General features: G+C 39.3%; 2 protein-coding genes across 3 annotated transcripts; one reads left to right on the top strand and one right to left on the bottom strand.

The window, feature by feature from the left end:
- Window positions 1-7,418: 7,418 nt before the first annotated feature.
- Window positions 7,419-11,579, bottom strand: LOC136268231 (lateral signaling target protein 2-like). Its single transcript, XM_066063509.1, has 13 exons — window positions 11,419-11,579; window positions 10,910-11,171; window positions 10,665-10,687; window positions 10,449-10,598; window positions 10,210-10,262; window positions 10,049-10,138; window positions 9,911-10,000; window positions 9,509-9,610; window positions 8,989-9,236; window positions 8,519-8,932; window positions 8,372-8,428; window positions 8,154-8,269; window positions 7,419-7,819 (listed from the first exon to the last, which is right to left on the bottom strand). The coding sequence occupies exons 1-13, from the start codon at window positions 11,452-11,454 to the stop codon at window positions 7,676-7,678; spliced, it is 1,785 nt and encodes a 594-aa protein (XP_065919581.1). The 5' UTR covers window positions 11,455-11,579; the 3' UTR covers window positions 7,419-7,675.
- Window positions 11,580-11,641: 62 nt separating this feature from the next.
- LOC136268229 (alpha-adducin-like) lies at window positions 11,642-15,973 on the top strand. 2 transcript variants are annotated; one of them, XM_066063508.1, is made up of 9 exons: window positions 11,642-11,785; window positions 11,836-12,333; window positions 13,721-14,002; window positions 14,053-14,145; window positions 14,233-14,331; window positions 14,521-14,688; window positions 14,824-15,249; window positions 15,303-15,574; window positions 15,632-15,973. In XM_066063508.1, the coding sequence occupies exons 2-9, from the start codon at window positions 11,857-11,859 to the stop codon at window positions 15,771-15,773; spliced, it is 1,959 nt and encodes a 652-aa protein (XP_065919580.1). In that variant the 5' UTR covers window positions 11,642-11,785; window positions 11,836-11,856; the 3' UTR covers window positions 15,774-15,973. The 2 variants fall into 2 exon arrangements, with proteins under 2 accessions (XP_065919580.1, XP_065919579.1); XM_066063507.1 differs by having other exon boundaries at window positions 15,303-15,973.
- The last annotated feature ends 39 nt before the right edge of the window (window positions 15,974-16,012 follow it).

Genomic DNA, 16,012 nt, shown 5'->3' with positions numbered 1-16,012 from the left:
ATAATTACTCATTAATTTTGACTGCATTTGCTTACTGATACCTCTGGATTTAGCTACCTCGGGATTTGCACCTAACTGGTTAGAGTCTACACAATTTCTTTACTTGTGCGTAGTCCAGTTTCAACCTGGAAGTTAGAATTCCTCAAGAAAATGGCTTAGCGCTCCATAGTGATATTATTTTCAGGTCATGCATTGGCTACCAGGGAGTTTGTTTCCCAAGCCAATATCACTCACGTATCCATGGAAGCAAAGCTCAATCTGTGGCTTCAGGAGCTAGTTATGCAGCCATCTTGGGATGTTACTTTGCAAGTTAACAATAATGATTACCATCTACTGACATCTTAGCTAATGCCCAGAAGCAGCTATCTGCTGGCCTTACCATCCTGTATCTTAAAGCTACAAGTCAGCTGACATAAGGGTCTACTTGTAGACGCTCTGTCCAATCCAAGTTCAAGAAAACTCCTGCAAGACTTGGAATGGCTCCTGGCAGATTGACCAGCTATTGTTTCACTTATGAGGTGCCTCTGATACTCTCTACCCACTGCTGTCAATCTGCAGAGGTGGTCCATACTATGTGACGCAAAGTGTTTACTGTGTGATCAGTTCCACCCAACCAACCACACATATCTTAAATGGTTGTCCTGTTGTATTATACTTATAGTTATCACCATAATCAGGTGCTTTCTATTGTCCATACATTTGTTCATGTGTATACTGACTTCCACTATGCCATACAATTCAAGCTATGATTCCAACTGTCCTTCATATATACAATCAGTGTGCATGCAGTAGAAAGCAATCAAAGGTTGAATGTCTGCGACAATTATTGGCTTGGTTGTCAATCTCAAGTTGTTATGAGACTGCATATCATTACAACACTTGACCATTATCAACCAGCCTTCATTGGAAATTTTATCAAATTTTCCAATTCTAGCATAGCACTCCAAATCATCTGTTAGAAAGTATACTAGTATCCCCTCAATGACTGTTTTGTATGGCTCTACTGCTTCATGTGGTGGAATGGTAAGGGAGCCTAAATGTGTCCTGATTTTGTTGAAACAAACATGCATAGAACACATAGCCTTGTTAAAACTTGTAAGCCAACTCTGAACTATATACACTGTATAACTAGCATATAAAAATGCTCTAATATGTATAACTTATGTTGCAGATGGCGAATTTTACTACATGCAAGTGCTATCTGCTCTATGCATGTTTGTTTCAACAAAATCAGGACACATTTAGGCTCCTTTACCAATAACTACATTTTTCATGTACTTTTTTTACCCCGAGTTGACTGTTCTATTAGAGTATTTCAATATAAAATAGTGAAAACTTGCTGAAGTCAAAACTAATAGCTTTTTGTTGACGCATCCAACAATAATTAGCTTCTCTGTATCTACTTCAGACATGCTTTACATTCTTTGTTAATGGTATAAACAGTATTACACACAGGTGCTTTATGCTGCCAATGTTTCATCTCTGACATTGAACACTGCAGCAGTATTGGAGCCCAAAGATAGCATTTTAAACATTAATTGTCCAAATTTTTGTTGGGAAGGGTAGGCATCCCTCTAGACTAGCTGTCTTCAGCAGCACTCAGTGAACTGGGCTCACTTACACCACTTTTCTTGAGATGTTACCCCACTAGAGATGATGACCTGTGAGAAGGCTAAGAAACGTGTAACCAAAATTCTGTGGAATGTAAAAGAAGGTGACTTGATCCCAAGTAACATGTAATCTTGGCATGCGCCAAAGGAGACCTATACTTAAACATTGACTCACACCCCTGATTCTGACATGTTTGGTGCACCAAAAAGACTTTCTAAAATGCTGCCACTTTGAGAATTCAGCATCCTTATTTAGCTACCAGATGCATTCTTGGCACCAAGAGTGCTGGAATTTATGGAAGTATATTGTTGGTGTATTAGTTATGAAGTGAATTAAACAGGCTGTAGGACCAGGTGTTCTACAGACCTTCAGCACTTGTGGCTGTAAAACCTTAATAAAAAAATAAAAATGATTTGTAGAGCTTTTTAAATTTGTACCTTAATTGAGCAGTCATTTTGTATTACTCTAATAAAACAGTCACCATATCACATTGACAACCAATAAGGAGAAGACGCTCAATAAATAAATCAATTTCAAGCTGCTTATAGTGAGGTATTATAATAATTGTAGTGCTAAATTTACTGTTAAACGTGTTTTGGATGCATTTGCTAAGGGAAGCATCTCCCCTAGTGATGAACAATTATAAGGACATAATAAACACCATGCCTGATGATTATTATAGCAGGATTACAGTGGTGATAGCATACACATACTACTTGTGTCGGCAGTTGTTGAATATCTGCCATGAGGTTAGAACAACAATGGTTCTGCAAAGAGCTTGGAGAAGTTGATCATTAGTGAGGTGTGCTGTGTGTTTACTCCCTCAACTGGAGATACACAGATACCTACCTGTATCTAAGGAAGTCTCTAATCATTGTAGGGAACCTCTCCAGAGTCTCATAATATCTCATTATCTCCAAAAGATCAAAGGATTTTATGCATACCATTTTCTAAGAGGAATTGACACTAGAATTTGTCAAATCACCTGTATCATCCCACCATACCTGTAGGCGTGACAATAATTATAATATATAGATGTATTACAATAATTACATGATAGCCCTTGAGAACTCTTGTTACATGGACTGCACAACATTTAAAAAGGGCTTTGATACAAGCAGTATTATGACGCTTTGAAAATATTTAGTATGGTTAATTTAGATGTACAATATGAAAACATACTTGTCCAGCACAAAACCATTAGTATAGCAGCACAGAAGAAAATGATGTACTTCATGACAAAAACATGCTATAAATTAATAATGTTGTTTCTAAAAAAAACTTTGCAATTGTGAATGCTACAGGCTACTTTAATCAAGATGCTGTGAAGTTCTGGAAATACTTGTAAGATTTATAGAATGGAATGCATTGAGCCTACAGAACTGCAAAGTGTAAATTGTTCAGCTGGATATGCCACCAGACTCCCCATTATCTCAATCTCTGTTGGATGTGCTTCTCCTAAGGCCATTTTACCACATCTTAAGTAATGGGGATACAAGATGTAAGCTGAGAGTTTAGGATAATCACAAATTTGCATGTTGTAAATATATATGTAATCAGTTATACTGAAGCCTTTAATTCAACCTTGACTGAAGGTAGCATGTGGCCTTCACAAATTGGAGTAACCACATCAAATATTATTATAAACAACTCCATATTTTGGGTTGAACTGATAATAAAATAATTTATGACCTTTGTTGAACTACTTCAAGAGAGGAGGGTAGGTATCTCTGCCCTATGCCCCACCCTTGCAGGTTTCTTTCCACTCTCTGGTTGAATATGTTCTCTGCTATACCTAATGCTATGACAAATTAATCTTTTGTTTCACGGATGCAGCATGTCAGTGTTTGGCAAACCTGAAAAAAATTTATGCAATATTTTTGAAAAGTGCTTATATGGCTGTAGACTCATAAATATTGTGCAAGCAGTCATAGGGTTTAGGAACAAAGGGAAAGGGAAATGGAGCTCATTCACTTTTTTTCAGAAGGTCAGAAGGTCTCTAGTGCCTACATCTATATATAAAAATCAAGATATTCTAATAGAGCAGTCAGTCATATATACTCTAATAAAACAGTCAGAAATAATTTATCCAGGTCACTAATTTGGGATGGTGTTAGCTAAATTAGGAATACAATTTAATTAATTGCATGGGCAGTTAAAATTATTGGTACATTATGTGTTAGAAGGTTAACACATCGGTAAGAACTGCTAAAATTGTTGGCAGACAAATGACACAGGAGTACCAACAGATAAGAGAAACTACGTACAAGCAGCCTACAGAGGCTGGAAGACGTATAGAGATGTTGCAGAACTTCAGACAGCTGTGCTGAGTAGATATAGCTGGCTTGATGACAGAGGATACCTTACTTGCAGCGGTGATCCAAAAGTTTAATATCTTCTAGAAAGTATATATCAGCCACATTTGATACTGCAGTGATTTACCAAGGCCAGGAGATTGTACAGGAGTCATGTTGAAGATTCAGTCATGTTATTGTGGTTCAGTACAAGGCACAGTATCATTTCTTGAAGCTAAAGGATTCCAGCATAGCCATACCGAGTTGGGCTAGGATGTGTGCTGAGAAAAGTATCCTTTAAGGAGGCCAATATTATACAATCAAGAGCAAGGGTTTTCTCTGGTGGAAGGGCAGTACAGAGGGAGCACCAACAAGGCCAAGAAGTAGAAGAATGTTTAAAAGAATGCCAAAACCATTCAAGCATGGTAATATGTGTTGCTATAGGAGGCATATGAGAAGGGTAGTAGTTTTGGGTATTGCATACCTTTTAAGTAAAGCACAAACACTGAGTACAATTGAGGCACTGAGGAAAGTCACCATTGTAGTTCAATCTTATTTCAGAACACACTACCTGCAGCTCAAGCTGCTATAGGAACTCAGTCACACATCAGATGGTACCTAAGGAATTACACTGCTTTAAAGTTAGCTGCTATTTCAATACATGCCTTGTATAAGCTGAGTACATTGAAAATTAGCACGACATTTTTACTGAACATGTCTCTACCTTTCTCTTTAGTAACGTGGGAATGCTCTTTGTATCCAAGTTGCTGAAAATTCTCTCTGTTGTTGTTTTTCTTCACACTGTGCACACTTGCTCACATCATGACTTCACAGTGTACAGTATGCACAATTTCTATACCACTGCTGAATGGATATAGTGCTGCCATTTGCTTGCTGTAAAACTCTGCCGTCTTGGAGAGTTTTTACTAGTAACATTGCCTTCTTGGATAAAAAAATATCACTGTTCTCCTTAAGGGTATAATTTCCCCTTCTGCTCTAAACCCTCTCACATGTGACAGCAATAAGTAGCATGACGAATGCTGGTGTACTGCATGAGACAAACATGTGCACTGTATTTTAGAGTGGCAGTTCTGTCTCATTCTTTGTCTAGTACAACATAACTTTGCAGCAGATATAAATCAGTATTCCTAATTCTATACTATTACTGCAAGCATGCACTGCTGCCCTCTCCATTGTATAAACCACATCATCATGCAACAGGATAAGTACCATGTACAGGTACACACTCACAGAAATCTCTATATACAGAGAAATGCGAAGATACATACTAGCCATACAAAACAGTGCAGTCACCAAGAACATCTACTACAACAGAGAAGACATCTAATTCATTTCATGTTTTCGAAGAAGATATCAATGCTACTGTCAGTATCATATGCCATGAACATATTGTTAGTGTGTTCTGTACGTGTTCTTAGTGCACATTTTCTCGCATAAAGTTCAATTCATAAAAGAAAATTCTGTAAGTTTGCTACCATTAAGATTCAGGCTTGAGTACTAGCTACAAATACCCACTCTATATGCTGTGTTCTCCTAAAGGGCTAACATGTTAGGCAACCGACAAGTGTTTAGACTAAGATGTGTGTTGACATGTGATGTTTCAAGATCAGGTGCCTACGCCGTACCTTGTTGGAACTGCTAATGGAAGGCAGATATTTCTCACATGACAACACTTTTTCTTGGAGAAATTAGGTCAGTGCATTGTACGACTTGCTCACATTGGGAGTGGCAAGGAGTTATATGTAGTTAGCACAAACTTATTGAGACTGTGTAAAATTTGACCATAAGGTAATATTATTATAAGATGTGTCAAAGCATGAAAAGTCTCAGCGATAACCTTGCATTGCATGCTATTATGACGAAAAGGAACAACCCCCTGTAGATGTAATTATGTGGTTTTCAAATTTTATACTGTGAAAGAGACCTTATATGTGTGTGCATATTGTGTGGTGTATTATCACATTGTTTACAGAGTTGCTCAGACAGCTGTTCACTAGTACAGGTGGAGACAGGAGCACTACCTGCCTTGTATGCTGTTGTGAATGGTAGCAACTGGAGTAGAGTTTCACTGGTATTGGTGAAGATTACTCTATATATTCTTCTGCTGGAACTTAACTAGAATAAGTGTGTGTGTGTGTGTGTGTGTGTGTGTATGTGTGTGTGTGTGTGTGTGTGTGTGTGTGTGTGTGTGTGTGTGTGTGTGTGTGTGTGTGAGTGAGTGTGTGCTTACACTTTAGTGTGTACATAGATCCTTTACAGGATCTATGGTGTGTGTATGCTCATTCATTAAAACAGATTGCCATGGCTTATTAATCCCCCAATCCCCCATACAATTTGTACCATGTGACATACAAGGCCATGAACATCAGCGATAACATGTCATTCGTTACCATTTAAGTACCATTCTAGTAGTTACCCATAATTGGGTTAGCATGTACATCATTATGTACATAACAGAGAAAGTTCCTCAACAGTCACAGTCTATCTGTTTCCTAAGTGGATACATGTACATCCGTTTTTTTTTGGCTTCAGTGTTCCTCTAATTCATTACTTCATAGAACTGAGTTGTAAACTTCTGAGATACAAATACAATCACTAGCTACCTGTACATTGATATGCAATGTTGCACATAAATATGGCAGGACTTGGTGGTAGAGGTTAGCATCTGGTAATCCCTTTATCAAACTACTATGTTTAGCATTCCAAGTTGTCTTGCCATGGCTTTGGCCCACATTTTGTTAGGGTCTGTTTTGTAACACAAACATCTTCCTTACTGAAAATGGCGTGGTGATACTAATCTACACCCACACAATGCCAGGCATTTTCTGTTGTTACACTACACTTCCTGTGAACTGTGTCACTGAGACATACAAGTGATTTTGACATGAGTGTGGTCATGTGTCATAGTGGCCATGCACCTCAGCTGATGTGTGAAGGACTGGTGTCGGCCATTGTTGGGCTGATGCAGAAGATTTATGTCAGTCAGTTAGACAACATGCAACTGTACTGTGTCTTGGCATCTACTATATGTGTTCAGCAATTTTTTTGTCCACAGTCTGTGTATATTATGACTTCATGTGTTGCCTATTGCATCAGCCACTTGTTATTTTAGCTAGAGAGAAACCATTTTTAAGTCTTGAAGCAGGAATTCGAAGATTTAACAACGTCAGTGGCTGCCATGCATATATAGCCAATCTCAGAAAGAAGCTATATGTTCAGTCATTCTCAGCAAGACGGAACAAGCATTAACAGTTCCCTTCATACAACAATAACACCTGCTATAACTAGGTATACACACTAAACTTTTACAAATTTCCCAGCCACACATGTATAATGCTTACATACAAACATGTCTGCACACTGTAAGATTTCTGTCTGTGTATTGTAAAGAAAAAAATATTTTATAAATTACATAGTTTATTTCTAATATTATCATGTTGCTGAATCAGGGAAGAAACTTCCTTACTCAAAAACAAGATAAAACATTCAGTATTTGTTGATTATTAAACATCTCAGTTAAATAATATTTCATACATACATACATGTTCTGTCATAGGATTTGAAATGTGATTGTCATGTGATATACAGAGGTGGAATCAAAACTATAATGGAATCGAAATAATGAGATCTGATTGATGAGTTAAAATGTTTCTTGATTGTGTTTCATTATACTTTATTATACACAAAACTTGTGTACTTTATATGAGTAAAGATATACAGCTATAAAAAATGGCCGTCGTCTCTCCTTCTTACAGAATGACAGGACGATAGCCATCAGAGTTTGCTCGCTGGCTAAGTTGGTCGATGTAGCACTTGGTACATACTCTCACAGAACGCTTGTAACCGAGTTTTGACAGTGGGATGGTATTGGGTGAACAGTTACTGCACACGACCTATAAGGTGTCAGACATCAACATAGTTAACTATAGTCATGAAGTATTACATTACAACTAGGTTTATTCATGAAGTAACTTGGGATGATTGTGTTAGAAACCATATAACCGTTACCTGGAAGCCATTTTACACCTGCCACAAAAAAAATTGAGCTGATAAAATCAGACCACAAAATGAGAAATTTGACCACACGTTTGTGTGGTGTTCTTATGTTTCAAACTGCAAGGAATACTGTGTCAACCTAATCTGCTGTATTTCATGAATAAAACTTGTCGTACACACTTCATGTTTACTTAAAATCAATGGCAGAATGCGATAAACAGTTTTACTAACCTGGCCGCAACTTCTGCAGTGGTGTCGGCGACGTGTCATAGTGAATGCTGACGTACATGACTGACAATTTTTTGTGGAGTTATCTGGCACCCAGGCAGGACGCTGGACTGTTGTACCTAATGGAAATTGCATAAACCATTATTAAACATTCTGAGATGTAAGAACAAGTCTGCAATTATATTACAAAAGGTGTGAACTACAAGAACACTAAACTTTACCTCTACTAGACTCAGTGAATGTTCCGCTTGATACAGATGAAGTAGAAAAGGTAAAGCCTACACAGGGAGAATTGGTACACAGTAATAATAATAATAGTACATAAGCTCAACAGAAAAAGAGCATTCACTAAATCTCTATACACATACTTTGTGATTGTAGGTCGAGAGGTGAGGTTGGTTGTGGTGTACAGGGAGACATTGGGTTATGGCTGAAGTCACAGTCTTCAGGTTCACTTTGGCTAATAAGAAAAACATGCTTCAAGATGACACGAAAGTCCCGAGCATGATTAGTTTGCAGCTGGTCTGCCACACCGGAAATGGCAACAAAAAGACGATGCATCAAATCTTCAGCACTAGAAAACCCAGCTGGGCCCTTGGTTTTTGGTTTTTCATCAGCTGGCTGCGATTTCTGACTCTCTAGGTCTTCACCTGAAGGAATTTCAGTTGGGAGTGGCCCCTTGTCTGATGTTGCGGCGCACATGTCATCCTTTGTGCTGTCTAGAGTGCTCTGCTTGACTTCTTTAACATCAGATGTGTTCTGCTCCATTACAATACTTTGCTCTATCAGAAGAAACACACGGCATAAAAATTTTCAAAACAGGTTGTAATTTTCATACCTTCTGCACCATGGGGGCGGGGCTCAAATACACATTCTGGATCATGTGATGCTGGCAGATCTAAAGGTGCACTCCCTGAGGCACCCACTTGGCTGCTGGTAGATACAGAAGATGTCTCTACTTTCTTGTTAGCAGATTTCTTTTTAGAGTCTTTCTTCTTCCTGTCCAGAGTCCCTAGACCTTCAGCGCTACACAAAGCTCTCTCTAGTCTCTGAAACTGTTCATTTGTCAAGTGTCCCAGTAATTCCCTACAAGAAAAACATACATGCAGGTTAAATTTTGTTTTCTGTTTGTGCTGATCAGTTACACACAGCTGCCTTAACAGCAGTACATCTACACCAATGTTTACAAAACAGCTGTACCCATACACTAAGATCATCACCTAATTTAATGCCAGAGTAATGATTACAAATTCATGGCTACAACTTTGTGGACTATGGAATGCAGCCTATCATGTTGTCAAAATTGTTTTCTTATCATAAAATTGATAAGTAGCCACAAAACTAACAACTTAACTCACTTAATCCTACACAGCACAGATCTGTACACTCTAAACATCATTGGTATCTCTCTGACTGGCTTGGTGGTACACAGAGGCCCATCTTCATGCACAGCCACACCACTACACAAAAGAGAGGGAAGAAAACAGTCAACAATCTGTACACGACTGTCATTGTTTGTACTAGTGTCACTTGGGAGTGTTAGCAAGAAATAAGGAGAGACATTGGTCTTGGTGGTGCTATTGTCCAACAAAAATGTTCTGTGTAACGAACCATTACACACTAGCCTAGTGGCAAAACCACTCACTGAACAACAGCAGTTAACCAATATCAACAGAGTTGGGATGTAATAGTTACACTAGACACCCATGAGGAACACTGGATGGTACAACAATATGTTCTGAAGCCATTTCTAAACTCACCAGACTATGGCTAATCTGGGAATGGCAAACATCAAAGAAGGATCCATGTAGTCAACCATATCTTTGGATAGGTAACCCTTCTCAATAGCCCTGGAGTGGTGTGTTAATAGGCAAAAATAAACTTTCACTTCTATTTACCTCTGGGTGGCCTCACTGAATAGAACAGTTAGTGCTTGCTGATGTGCATATTGTAATTCTGACTTCACAGTACACATCAAACTAACATATCTGCGGTGTGACAGAATCAACAACGTTAAAATAATCTCACAGTCCTCAATAAACTAAGCTGAAAACCTCACCTGAATTCAAACTCTGCCCAAGTGAAATCAAACCATCTCAGAAGGTCTCTAAGCTGTTGTTTTTAAAGAAAAAGAAACAAGTCTTATAATCACATACTCTACCACAAACCTATTGTGTACAAGGTTTCTATTTAATTTAACTACAAATGGCTTCACAGTGTTTACATCATGAGTGAAGGAAAGAAAATCATATTTTCTAGTCAAATCAGGACACACCAAAGTTTTTGATTAGAGCTCACTTTTTCTGGGTAAGTGTTGCAGTCTTTCTTGCACTGTTCCCTCAGAGCCTCTCGGACTTTTTGAACACATTCTGTCAGGTGGACTGCATACGGTCTGAGCTCATTTGACTCCCATTCATGGTGGGCAATGTGTGATCCAGCTGCTATGCACTAGACAACAGCAAGACAGTTGGTTTCAATAAGATGAAGTATACCACAGCTAATTTATTATCTCACCTCAGCTCCAAACCAGATGGGACCTAGTGGGGAGAAACAAAGAGGTAATAATTATATGACAGAAAACCAATAAGTCAGTGTGGTCTGGTACTAATTGCACACTCCACAACACTAGTCAAGTGCTACTAGCTACAACCCATAGCAAAAATGCACACACATCTGCTTCCTACATCATTCAACACATGTACAGTAATTGAGTTTAGTCCATGGTGACCTGAATGGCATGCAGCTCTGTGATATCTTACCATTGATTTGATCAAGGAGAACGTCATCTGGGTACTTTGCTCTGAAGTGACGCGGTGATCGCGAGTCCGGAATGGCGTCCTCAATAATGTTGAGTATGACATTCATCAAGTTGTGCTGGCTTTGTTTCAACTGTTGGATCATCTCATTGCGACGGTTCAGATCATCAGGGTTACTTCTTAACAACTGGTTCATATGGACCATATGCCTGGTAACCTCACGGTCACAGTAGTAGAATAGTGACAGAGGACGTTTGTCTGCAAACTGTAGTGTCGACACAATGTCACCACACACCCACTACAAATATTCCTATGGTACAAAGTGTACTGAAGACGTTATTAATAGAAATACAATCTAAAAAACATCGAGTTGGTTTATTCAACACAGCGGGGATTTGTTGTAATAAGGTACTTTCTGATGCCTTTCTGATGCGTCATTTTAACTATTAAATAAACTGACGCTTTTTTGCTTCGTGAGAAGCGTATTAACGAGACAAATAATAATTTCTCACCTTCGGTTTATCGAAATATCTCTTCAGGCCTTGCATGTTTCTAGGGAGAAATGCCGCTAATGGTTTAGTAACACACACCAATCGGTTATAACAGTTTTAGCTACTGAAATAGCTACAGCGGCAACATCCTATATACCTCACAGTTTGTGGTAATGATCGGATATGATGTAATCTACCACCTAAACACCTGCCTAAACAACGTGATCTCCAATGTAAGCGCATAATTTTTTTTAGTATTTACTTTTACGCGCTTTTTTCTCAGCTTTTAAAAAACCGTCGCCCAGCGATTTTTGCCATAAGGTGGACATCTCCGTTGGCTTCATCGTTGAACCGAGGTAGCAAGTAGCGTAGCAGTGCAAAAGTAACAGTAAGTGTGTAAACCCTATGGTTCATTATTTTGCACATTTTCTAATAAAGGGGTGTGTCATTGAAGAAAACATGGATATTTCAGGAATAAAGCCAACCTCTCCAGAGACATCTTTCCTCAATGCTACTCTCAATGAACGGAAGCGGCTTTCCTTCAATAATGACCGAAGGCGCAGGGATATTGGCTTGGGGTTGTTGAAGAAGAGGCAAAAGGTTACAACAATGTTGGGGAACCTCCAGTTCAAGTCTGAATTGGAGGAGATATTGAAGGGTCAGTTAGCAGGAGGACAACCAGAGCACACCAAACCCAGACAATTCCGTGTAACTGATCATGATGCGGACCTGTTGCCGGGAAAGAGCTCACGACGCAGGTCACAATTTTCTGGAGTTACAGGTGGAACTACAAACATTATTCCAATTAATGACTTGCGAGGGGTAAATGCTTCAAAGTATACTGTAGCTGAACGATTGCTACGATGCAAGTTAGCGTCTCTCTATAGACTGGTGGATTGGTTTGGTTGGGGTCAAATCATTTATAATCACATCACTGTGAGTGTGCATAGTGCACGTGCATCTGTCTGTCTGTGTGCATAGCATGTATATTCACTATATTGCTCCTTCAGTTTCACTGTTTATGGGTTGTTAAATATGTGTTTTGACATGCTAATAGACATTGAAATTTCTCTGTACCAGACACATTTGTTATGGGACTAATATTGACCCCAATATGATGGGGTTTCTTATTATAGATGAGGTTATAAGAGGTATTGTTGTGAGTAATAGTAGCATATCTTTAGTGCAGTCTTAATTTTGCTCTATTATTTGTTGTTTCTACTTATGAATGCAAACTTTTAAACCTTGTGTATTCCTGATGGTCAATGGCAAAGTTAGCCAACCATGTTGCTTCTTAATTGAAGCCAGAAGGTGCTGCAGTGATGTATTGTATAGTTGTTTGGCCTTGACTATAAGTTCTCGTTTGGGGGGGTGGTTAATCAGTTGATCTTAGTGATAGTTTCTTGGCAACAATCAAACCTTCAAAACTTTTGACAATCAGGTGATAATATAATGTGACAGTGATGGGATGACCCATACAGCTGTTGCTGTTTTGTTCCTGCTGCTCCAGCTGCACACAAGCAGTAGCAGAGCAGCACTACAACTGCAATATCACTAGGCTGCAAATCTTAGCAGCAGCAACCTACAAGCATCAGAAGCAGCAGCAGCAGCAGCAGCAGCAGCAGCAGCAGCAGCAGCAGCAGCAGCAGCAGCAGCAGCAGCAGCAGCAGCAGCAGCAGCAGCAGCAGCAGCAGCAGCAGCAGCAGCAGCAGCAGCAGCAGCAGCAGCAGCAGCAGCAGCAGCAGCAGCAGCAACAGCAGCAAAACAACAAACTCTAAGTGACACCTGAGGATTTCCTACTGTTTCGTGATTATGCAGCAGCAGCAGCAGCAGCAGCAGCAACAGCAGCAAAACAACAAACTCTAAGTGACACCTGAGGATTTCCTACTGTTTCGTGATTATTGTCAACAGTTAATCGTCTACCACTGCGTAGTTATTGTCTACCATATCATGACCATCCCATAGATATTGACACTTAGATATTGGTGGCCTTTAGGGCCACATCATAAGATTGATACTCATTGGTTACTAATACATTGCTTTAAGACAATTTGTTAAGTTCATATTTATATGCTTTCTGAAATAAGTCATGCAGTATCCGTGCAGTCTTCTGAAATAGTTTTGATTTAGTTTTTAAAATGTTAAACTTGTATAATGACAATACATAATGTTTTTGCTGCCCATCCCTATGCGAGGCAATGCAAGATTCCAATATTATTTGATTATCTAGAATTTTGATTTTTATTGGCTGTAAAACACTATTAATTACAAACTATGTGGCACATCACTTTCACTGTCTTGTCACTTTCTATTGTGGGATTAGGTTAAGATGTCACAGGACAAGGAACAGTTCCTGATTAATCCGTTTGGTTTGATGTACTCAGAAGTGACGGCATCAAGTTTAGTCAAGGTGGACCTGGCTGGGAACACCCTGGACCCAGGCAGCACCCAGCTCGGCTGCAACAAGGCTGGCTACATGATACACTCAGCAATACATGAGGGCAGACCAGAAATACAATGTGTCATACACTTGCACTCTGGACCAGGGGCAGCAGTTTCAGCTATGTCATGTGGTCTCCTGCCGATATCACAAGAGGCGTTGATTGTGGGTTTGATTTAAGGAAATGTCATTGTTGTTATTGTTTGTGTGATTAGGTTGGTGATGTATCATATCATGACTACAGAGGCATCGTTGTTGATGAAGAGGAGAAGCAAGAACTCATAAAAGATCTTGGGCCAACGAATAAAGTAAACAGATTGGTTTACACTTAACTGTTTGGCTGTTATTCCATCTCCCTATTGGTGGTAACACATTTTATGTTGTGCATGTTGTAGGTGATGATTTTACGTAACCATGGTTTGGTGGCACTGGGGTCAACTGTTGAGGAAGCCTTTCATTACCTCTTCAATCTCATTCGAGCTTGTGAAATACAGGTAAGGGGGATGGATATAAAGCTTTACTGATTTTCATAATCAGTTGCTTAATTAAACACCCTTAGACTTTATTGTTGTAATCTGAATATTTGCATGGTTTGGATATGGACTTATGGAGCTGTAAAAATCCTTTTAAAGATCTCTAGGGGTTTGTACTATCAGTGCCTAATTCCTATGGTGATATCACAGGTACAGGCACTCAGTAGTGGGATAGCCAATCTGCTTCAAATCTCCCAGGATGTGTGTGTGCAGGTACAAAATGTGGTTCAGAAAGGAGGGGGCGGGGTGAGCAGCTGCAAAAGATGGGGAGTAGGTGATCTGGAGTTTGAAGCCCTCATGAGAATGCTTGACAGCCAGGTAAGACATTGGTTGCTATTATAGTGGGCCAATGGAATGTAAACTTACAATGATGTCACTTTGCATCATACAGTAAGTACTTCCTGTAGTCTGAAATGATGTCACATTATTAGTGGATATGATGTTGCTATGCAGGGATACAATACTGGGTACCCTTACAAAGGAATGGAGCTGCTTCAGCCTTCTGAAGACACCTCAAATATTAGTCATGAATCAGCTAAGAAATATCAGCGTAGTTCTAAAAAGAAAACGAGAAAAAGTGATAAGCTAAATACTCCCACAAAGGTGACAAGGTTTCAATCTGATGTCAAGGAAGTGTCACTGCAATTTCCTGATAAACTGTCGTCTGACATGTCAACTGATGTAACTGATCACCCAATCAAAGGAAGAGAATTGCCAGATGATTCTCTAATTAAAACAGCTGTTAGGCAAGAACAAAAATCAACTACATCAGTTAACGTTCGCTCACCTGAATCTAGCCCAGTAATAATTGATGATGCATGGGAGTTTTTGAGTGGTGACATACCTTATGAAGAAACTGCTGTAGCGAGCAGTGATCAGGTAAGATTAAGGTAATCGTGTAATGCTTTGTTTATATATCCCTTTTGGTGCAGACACACGAAACTTTGCATAACAACTCAGATGTATTGTGGAGCTTTCTTGATGAAGATACATGCTCTCCGGAAATGCCAGCCCGTGTGGCAAGTGATAGTGGAGAAAGCTATTGTTCTTCTGACATTGGTGATCATGAGTCAGTGTCCCAGTACTCGTCTGAAATGGGCAGATCTAGCAGTATCAACATTGAGCAAACTGCAAGACGTGTTGCTAACTCTACGTCACAAGCAGTCAGGACATTAGCAAACAGAACTAAACCTGGTGGAATAAAGTCAGTTACAATCAAAGAGAATAATGTAGAAGAATTGAATAGTTTTACTGTGGACAGAATTTCTCCTGAAGTTGCCAGTGAAACTTTTCTACCAGAAAACTTGACAGGTCTGCAGAAAGTTATGGCCACAGCCGAGCGTGTTGCAGCCTCCACAAGTGGAGCCGTGTTGAAGCTAGGTTCTTCATTACACCATCAGTAAAAGTACTTCGTAATTACATTGTACCTAGCTGTAGTTTTGTTTTTTAACTTGTAATGTGTATTCTTGTGTGTGTTGTGCTTTATTGTATGTTATGTCACAGGGCACAACTCTTGACTGATGCCCTGTATAAATATGTTCATACCGTATACTTTACCGTTATATTATTCCGTTTACGTTTTATTAAATTGTGAAATATTGCACTTGCATTGGGGGTCACAAATTGCCATCAACGCCTCGTG

The sequence above is a fragment of the Dysidea avara genome, chromosome 10 (assembly GCF_963678975.1).
Source record: "Dysidea avara chromosome 10, odDysAvar1.4, whole genome shotgun sequence".
NCBI classification, from domain to species: domain Eukaryota; kingdom Metazoa; phylum Porifera; class Demospongiae; order Dictyoceratida; family Dysideidae; genus Dysidea; species Dysidea avara.
This window is presented reverse-complemented; position numbering and strand designations above follow the sequence as displayed.